The 8,646-nt window shown below is 41.3% G+C and overlaps 1 protein-coding gene across 1 annotated transcript; it reads left to right on the top strand.

The window, feature by feature from the left end:
- The first annotated feature begins 50 nt into the window (after positions 1–50).
- On the top strand, positions 51–7,947 carry LOC139664208 (acyl-CoA-binding domain-containing protein 5A-like). The gene is made up of 14 exons (XM_071542957.1): positions 51–156; positions 1,503–1,625; positions 2,094–2,217; positions 2,699–2,771; positions 3,541–3,706; positions 3,875–3,913; positions 4,968–5,120; positions 6,021–6,227; positions 6,729–6,823; positions 6,918–7,104; positions 7,240–7,454; positions 7,541–7,591; positions 7,722–7,837; positions 7,935–7,947. The coding sequence occupies exons 2-14, from the start codon at positions 1,544–1,546 to the stop codon at positions 7,945–7,947; spliced, it is 1,521 nt and encodes a 506-aa protein (XP_071399058.1). The 5' UTR covers positions 51–156; positions 1,503–1,543.
- The last annotated feature ends 699 nt before the right edge of the window (positions 7,948–8,646 follow it).

Genomic DNA, 8,646 nt, shown 5'->3' with positions numbered 1-8,646 from the left:
GCCTGGCATTGTGGGGCCGCTGGCCTCGAATTCACAACCACCCGTGACAAATCACAGCTACGCTGTCAGCGGTGTGAACCATGATTGGTTGGGAGACAGACGGCGACCAATAAGATTTTACTGCGATGGAGCATGAATTGAGACGCAAAAAATGAGGTTTTTGAGGTTTCTGAATAGCGCACAGCTGCGTCAGGTTGTAGCACTGCAGTGTGCTACAAAATATATCTGTTGTGTTATGTTATTATTATTAACCATCATACACATATTTAATAATAATAACACTATTAGGCCTACTACTTCTGCTACTACTGCTAATACTGCTGCTACCACTACACTACTACTACTACTACTACTACTACTACTACTGGGCTACTACAACTACTACTACTACTACAATAATAATAATAATAATAATAATAATCATAATAATAATAATAATAATAATGTTCTCCAGCCACAAACCACAAATTGGTTGGGATGATGTTGAATGTTCCCTCATTGTTTTGGTAATCCTAGTCATGACACATTGGTAAGCCGTTAAACTTTAAATTGAAAGTTGAAATTTGTCTCTGGAACTCCACCATTATGGATTATCTGTCAAGTTATTATTTATTGAAACAATTAATTAGATAAATGACTTAACAACATAGCTGTATTTGTATGAATAAACAGATAGGTATCAGCCCTTACTAATGACAACTATAGTAATCCTATAATAACTCATAAGGATACTATACAAATATCACAGCAAAATCTATGTTTTAAAGTCAGAAACTATACCACAGAAAATCCTAATGTGATACTATAACAAAAAATACCACAAACAAAACTCACTATTGAATACCACAGACACACTATGAGAACTGGTAAGAATAATTATTACAACCTATTTTTCATTAAGGAGTGTTTGAATGTAACATAAAGCCTGCGACACTCTTAATATCTTTGCTAAACATCTTTACAAAACCAGGCCTGCCTCATAACACTACATTTCCCATACATCACTGCGGCTCTAATCCCTTTTAGCAATGATTTGTGGGAATCGAAGGAGTAAGCGCTGAGCGAGAACGGGGCCTTAGCGCACGCGTTGCCAAGGTTTCGTTCAACAAAAACTACATTTCCCAGATGCATTTGCTAATCATATGTTGGCTGCTTGGCTCATCCTTCACCGAATTCGAGATTGCCTTCTGATATTGCAGACACCGGGCAATAAAACATAATTGCACCGGCAGACATGAACTTTATGGTGAGTTTCTTACACATCTACCATAGATGAAAGCATTTCCTCTGCAGAATACAGCCTGTCACAGCTAAACAGACGAGGCCATATTAAACAGTCATGTGTTTTAATCCGACCATCTCTGATTAAAAAAAAACATCTACATCCCTAGATAATTAGCAACTAGCTGCAGTGCTGACAAAACGTGTTGAATCGTCCATCAGTGAACACTTGGCGGTTTTGTCTCGATGTTTCTAATAATGGCTTCAAATTCCTCTTGAAGATGTGAAGACTCTCCTCCTGTCATCCTGGTTGGGACTCAGCATGGCGCAGGAGGAGGACAGATCCAGCCTGGAGGCAAAATTTGCTGCCGCAGTTAGAGTGATCCGGAGTTTGCCTGAAGATGGTGACGACTCATTCTATTCTATTCTATTCTACTCTATTCTATTCTATTCTGTTATAGTCTATGTGACAATATGGAAGTGAGATGGATTTAAAGACAGCAATGGTCGGCTATATGATTATCTGCTCCGCCGTGTGAAGGCTCTGCTTATTGGTGTGTAAACACTGTAGGACACCAATCACAGACAGTAGGCTGACCTACATTCTGAGCATTTAAGCAGTCGGTCGTTTCTTGGCCGGCACTCTGTTGATAAAGCTGCTGGGACTAGAAGAGCTGATTAACTGATTCAGTCATTTGTCAAGTCTAACACCACATATATCTTAACACAACAATACATGCTGTTTTCATATGAAATATCTAAGCTGTAGGCTGTAAAATAACGCAGAATTTCATGGGTTGCTATATTTACAGTAGCAATACCAGAGCCTGTGTTGGTAATGATTTCAGTTATTCTTCTTCTGTCCCTCTCAGGCCCTTTCCAGCCATCTGATGACATGATGCTGATGTTCTACAGTTACTACAAGCAGGCCACCCTGGGACCCTGCAACTTCCCCAGACCCACGGGCTTCTGGGACAGTCGTGGGAAAGCCAAATGGTAACTGCTTTTACAGTGCGCCCATTTAATGTACAAGTAGTTGTTACTGTATATTCCACACCTCTAACTCCTGGCCGCACCAGGAGACACAGAGCAGGTGTGCAGTCACATGTCTCAGATGCAGCAAGAGCACTTCAAAGTGGGCTCAGCCAGAGGAGGGGCCCTTTGAAATTTTGATATGAAGAGGGAAAATAAAGCAGTGAAGGATAGAGAAAAAAATAAATGCCAAGTCCTAAAATTGGTTTATGTTTTTGCCCAGAGACAGAGGGGCTTGATGATGGTATAGCTTTTCTTTATTCTGGATTATGCTGATTGATTGTGCTTCAACACACGCCTGAAGAGATGTTGCTATTTAAGGCAGTAGGACAGTGGTTTTGTAAATATAAAGATCCATATTATTATTACTGTACAGCAAGTGTGTTTTTCCCCACCCGCTTTCCTCTCAGTGCTGAAGTATTAAACTGAGATCTTGTGTTGCCAGGGATGCATGGAGCTCCTTAGGAAACATGACAAAGGAGGAAGCCATGATGAATTACGTTGACGACATCCAGCTGGTAAGCCTTTTCAATAAATAACGAACTCTGAATATTAAGCAGCGTACAGAAGCATAAACAGTTAATAAACTTGGACCACTCCTCCTATCTCCATTCACACTTAATTTATTGGTAAATAGAAAGTCATTTAATTCATTTTCCTTCTATCAGCCCTTCACTTGGAGTCCCTTCTTTTTCACAGTGTGCCTAGATACTGATAATTATGGATTTTTGAAGGCTGATACCAATTTCTATATTACCAATTTTTCTAATGCTGATTTATGAGTCTCTTAAGACACTGAAGGAAAAGTAAATTAATTTAAATAAGATGTGGCTACATACCTTGACGTCCAGCTGCATGGGACACACTGAATTTGTGAACAAATGAAATTAATTACACATTTTTTTAAATCATATTATTTTGTAAATGTTTGGTAAATTTGGTGAATAATGACAGAACTTATTTTAATGAACAGCAGAGACAGCTCCCGTAAACAGCATTATTAATTTTCCACATCATAGCGCGTAAGAGGCATTCGCTTCCACTGATAACCAATTGTTTGCAAAGCTCTAATCAGCTCTAATTAATTGGCCCAACAGATAAATCGGCCAGCCTTTGCAATATATATTTATTTCTTATGAATTTGTTCTCAGTTGACTACACACAATCCCACCACACATACAAACATACAATGTGAGATTTATCCTGTTACTTTTAACTGCAGATTCTGAAGTCCACAAGTCCTTTTTTTTTTTTAACACAAACCTTATCATTTGTTCTCACTGTCAGATTCTGGAGACCATCCCAATCTCTGATGAAGTGTCAGACCTGGTGGAGAAGCTGGGTACCTTCTACACAGAGGTGGAGGGAGGAGTAGTAGGAGGACGAGGAGAGGAAGACGAAGAGAACGAGGTGGACAAGAGGGCCTTCACCAGGCCTTTTGCACAACACGCAGGTACGTGACCAAAAATGAAACAAACACTCCAGAAGCAAGAAAAAATGGCTTAAATCCAGAAGACAATAGCTGCTCAAGTGGGATGTAGCACAATGAGTCATTGTTGCTGCTGCTAATTCTCCGAGATGATTTTTTTTTAAGCCTCTCTCATGTGTCTTTTGTCACTAGATGAGTTGATGAAGTCATTTCACAAGCCGCTAATGGAAGGCAAGTCTTTGGTGTTTGCAGTAGCTGTAGAATACGCAGTAGATGTGGAGTTCCTTTGGTGTGCTGCTCCTCTCCTCTCCTCTCCTCCTGGCCCCACAGTGTATCAGCTTATTTTAACCTCATTTACATGGCTTTCATTAGCCTTTCATTCCGCTGACAAAAGGCAGACAGAGGCAGGCAGATTAGAGTGCGCTGTCCTTGGCTGAGCTAGAGCTGAACTAGACTGGAACTCGACGCTAATACACTGCAGGTACTCCGAGGAACTAAGTGGATGGGTGGAAATATTGTGTGTAAATCTGTAATGTATCTGATGTGTTTTTCTTTGCCGTCTTTCCGTAGTTAGTGTGCTGGAATGGCCTAAGCAGAGGTGGGGACTCGAGTCACGTGACTTGGCCTCGAGTCACAATTTTAATTGCTTTTGTCTTGACTTGAGACTTGACTTGAGTGGGTTCTGGTGACTTGGCACTTGACTCTGACTTGTACTTTGATGACTTGAAAAGGTTTCTAAAGTCTTGACTTGAGATCTTGTGTTTGTGTAAATGACTTAGACTGAAAATGATGAGATTTGTTCCAGCAGACGACTGAATTTAAATTCTGTTTTCTGAATTTGTATGGAATGATTGAATTTATTGAAGCTGATTATAGAACTCAAACTCGTGATTCTTTTACCAAGTTTTTATCCTATTAAAACCATATTGCATTGAAAAGTCCTAGATATTTAGTTTTCTTTAAGATATTAAATTGATATGGACTCTTGTTCTGACTTGACTTGGTGATCTACATTTAGAATGAGACTTGACTTGAGACTTGTGCCTCAAGACTTGAGACTGACTTGGGCCTCGAGCAAAGTTGACTTGGTCACACCTCTGCCTATGTTGTTGTGTGTGCTTTGTAGTATAGTCGTAGTGTGTAGAACCTGCAAAAAGTTGTGTCAACACGTTAATATTGTAGATGGCGTGAGCGTGTCTTTGCTTCCTCTAGATTTACGCTGCACAACCTGCAATTGGAAATCATTCATGAAGACTTAATCAAGAGTATTTCCCTCACTGTTCAGGCTTTGGGGATCTGTGGGCTGATATACAAAACCCCCAAGAAAATGGCAAAGAAAGCAATGTTCAAGGCATAACTGTCATTAGCGAGGAGACAGAGGAAAGCAAGGAAAATAGCAAAATGGAGAGAAAAGAGGAAAGTAGTGATTCGGAGAAAGGTGAGGAAGAGGAGAGCGATGAAGAAGAAGACAGTACAGAAGATGAAGAGGAGGAGGAGGAGGAGGAGGAGGAGGAGGAGGAGGCGGAGGAGGAAAAAGGTACCATCAGTAGTTCTAGTTGTGAGCTGTTTTGGGCTGCAAGGTTGCTGTCAAGTACACACGTACACACACACACACACATTCACACACACACACACACACACACTCAGCCAACAGAGGGCATTAAGTATCATTTACGTAACAGAACAGGACAACCTGCCTTTATACATTCCAAAACTCAACTGGAAATCCCATAACACTGCTGACGGGAGTGTAAGCACAGAACATGCATTGCAGTGTGTTTTCCAGTATGATTTTAACACATGCTGAAACATGCTCTGCAAAGCATGTTGTGTGCTTACACAGATCTTCCATTCAAACTCATTGAGCGGAATGTGTTTTCCCTGCAACACCATTAATATAAATGAGAAAAATTGTCTGGTGTTTCTCTCTGTCTTAAGAACTGATGATTTTCTGTTTGTGCACTTTTATTTTTTGCACCTTTTTTTCACCTTGTCACCATGTAAATATATTGTGGCATTTTTTGCGTCAGCTGGCCTCTTTTTGTTTTTTTACTTTTATAGTGTGCAAATTCTCTTTGATCTTCTATGCACTGAGTTTTTTTAATTAACACACCTGAGACATTTTCTTGTTTTTTTTTTTGGACTTGACAAAAAGAGTGTAGACATCTTCACATATCTAATGTGCTAAAGAAAGAAAGTAATTACAGCAAATACACCCATGACTAGATGTGGCAACAGCTGGACTGGGCAGACAAAGGGCACATAAAGAGTGCAGTGTGCTTCATTGTTTTGCGTTATCAGACACTCTCTCTCTCTCTCTCTCTCCCTCTCCTCTCAGAGTGGAGGAGCCCCGACCCGAGGCAGGTGAGGGTGCAGGACAGGAGGTGGAGGTGTGACCCCAGGGGGTCCAGCAGCAGCGTGGAGCCCAGCATGTCCTCCGTCACCAACGGGACACACAGCTCCCTCAACAGTGAGCTGGAGGAGGAGGAGCTGGCCTGCTCCGTGGAGCCCAGCTCTTACAGGCACCTCAATGGACACCTCAGTGGTAAGATGACACATACTTCACAAAAAGTCACAATGAACCTCTAGTATTTGGTGATGATTACATTTTTTCCATTTTCTTTTCCATGTAAGGAATCTAAGATAAGAGAATAAGAAGATCAAACTTAAATGATCCCTGTGGGGAAATTGACATAGCAGGGAAAAAAACAGATGTAAGCACAAAAATAGGATGTAATATAAGCAATACAAATAAAAAGAAACAATTATGGGGTTAACATAGAGACATAATTTACACATGTTAAGTAGACTGTATGGGTGGGTGGTATGGTAGAGTATGGATTACTTACATGTATGGATTTACTCACAGTCTCGATTGTTGACTTAACTCTGAAATATAATCTGAATTATGCAAAATATATTTATATAAGTATGAATAAACATCACATTATCAAAACATATAAAATAAACCTAGTAAAGAAGTATAGAATTTACCATATTGTCCATGTTTTTTTGTTGATGGTGTTCTGTGTTTTGCACCTTCCAGATCACAGTGACGGCGTTCCTGAGAAGAACTGCCGAGCCACAGACTCCGACAACGAGGAATTCTGTGACTCAATGGAGCATCTAGCCATGGAAGAGGTCAGTCACGAAGTTATGAAGTGAAATTTAAGGTGTGTTCTGTCCCATACGGCTATTCAGACTGTGGTTGACTCTCATGTGTTTCCCCATCAAGGGGCTGGGCACATCAAAAGTCCAGTCATCTGGATCCAGAGCTGCCTCGGTGAGGCGAAAGGAGCTTTGGGTGGAGAGCCAGGCGGCACAGAACGGAGTGGAGGATCAGACGCTGAGGGGAGAACCCCACCTTGAAGAAGGGATCAGTACAGTCCAGCACAGCAGCTGCTTGTCAAGGAGAGGCAGAGGTGAGCCTGTATCCCTTTCTAATAATGAACCTGTCACCCAAGATGTGCTTTTAATGCTCCTCAAAAGCATTAGATTGTTGTTTTAATGTCAAGACACTTAGCTTTAAGCTGTCACGTTCTGACACCCATGCCCAGGCTCTCAGTCCCCCAGGGCCGCCTGTGGCTCCCAGCTGTGTGTCAACGTAGAGGCCGCCTGCTGCTGCGTCTCACAGAGTCGGCGCTCTGTCGGCGCCGCCAGGGGAAACATCAACATCAACGAGCAGATCGCCATGGCGCTGCTGAGGCTGCAGGACGACATGGCCAGCGTGCTGCACCGGCTGCACACCCTGGAGGTGCTGACCGTGTCGCAGGTGAGACAAGCAGCGCCTGTAGTGTGTTTTTGCCATTATGCAAGCCTTTGATCGCAGGCTAAAATTTCCCTAATTTCATTTTTCAGTCAAGATCGCCTTCGCCGAGGCAGGAAGACTCCCTCCCCCTCGCACGAAAGGTCTTTATCCTTTCCACAGTTTATCAGCTTTTTATTAGAAATTGAAAATGGTTGCTGTTTTTATGATGACATTTTAAAACAGATACATTTCTAATTAGAAAACCATTGTCACAATTCTATATTTCTGTAGTTCCAGAGAGCGTTTTGGTGGCCTTTTCACTTGTCTCCAGTCACAGTGGTGTTGACTACAGTCTGGCCTCTGATCGCCCATTGGCTCGTCCACCTTTACTTACAGTGGAAGAGAAGGTGAGCCAAATATGAGTCAAATATGGTCACTTGTAGCCAATTGCTAGTATACTGCAAAAAACATAAATTCTAACTCTGTTTTAACTCTTCTCTGCAGGAAAATCAGCTGAATGCTTGGAGGAGCATCTGAATCGATCGCAGTACACGAATGCTGGTTCTACTCATGTGGGTGAAACAGTTGCACTTTTGTTTGACGCTTGCCGTTACGTTTTTTATGCCACTGATGGAGAGTGGTCAGGCACTAGCAGTAAAGGATAGGCTACCTTAGATACATTTACGGTGGGGAAAAAAGGGTTTAAAGGAGGCTCATAATATTCTGAAATGTAGCATCTGGAGTTTAAGGAGACGAGATGTTTCAGAAAGAAAAGGTTTATGTATTATAGATATAGGCAGTTGCTTGAAGCTGGTGCATTTGCTTCATTCCAATAAGCCTAACGTGAGGTGATGATCTCCTTGTTTTTGAGATGTGTCAAGTGTCACTTGATCTCCAGGAGTTTTATGTCACATACCTGTCAGCTTTTCATTGAAGTAAACTGATACCATGATCATACAGTAGCTAAGGATCTCAAATGATGAGCTTTTTTTAGTCATTTACATTGACAGCTGTTTTATTTATTGTACATTTCACAAATAATTTATTTTATCCAAAGGTTACTTGATATGTTTCTGAGAACTGTGTGTGTAGCAAAGTACTTAGGAAATGTATATTATTTTCCTTAAAACAACCAGAGGAACAGATGTACCTGTAGCCGTTCATTTTCATTGTGTGGAATGTGGGAACATGTCAGGGACACTTCTGTTTGGACCAA

This window comes from Centroberyx affinis, unplaced genomic scaffold (genome assembly GCF_046629955.1).
Source record: "Centroberyx affinis isolate AG114_WGS23_722 - 3 ecotype Tasmania unplaced genomic scaffold, CSIRO-AGI_Caff_v1 ptg004204l_1, whole genome shotgun sequence".
Classification (NCBI taxonomy): Eukaryota; Metazoa; Chordata; class Actinopteri; order Beryciformes; family Berycidae; genus Centroberyx; species Centroberyx affinis.
Note: the sequence above shows the minus strand (reverse complement) of the source record. Positions and strands in the feature narration are given on the sequence as shown.

Bases quoted from the DNA above. Each gene is read 5' to 3' on its own strand.
- LOC139664208 (XM_071542957.1), top strand. From the start codon at position 1,544: ATGGCGCAGGAGGAGGACAGATCCAGCCTGGAGGCAAAATTTGCTGCC. The intron at 2,772-3,540 runs GTAAGCCTTTTC...TCTCACTGTCAG, and splicing joins ACGTTGACGACATCCAGCTG to ATTCTGGAGACCATCCCAAT. The intron at 7,455-7,540 runs GTGAGACAAGCA...TTCATTTTTCAG, and splicing joins AGGTGCTGACCGTGTCGCAG to TCAAGATCGCCTTCGCCGAG.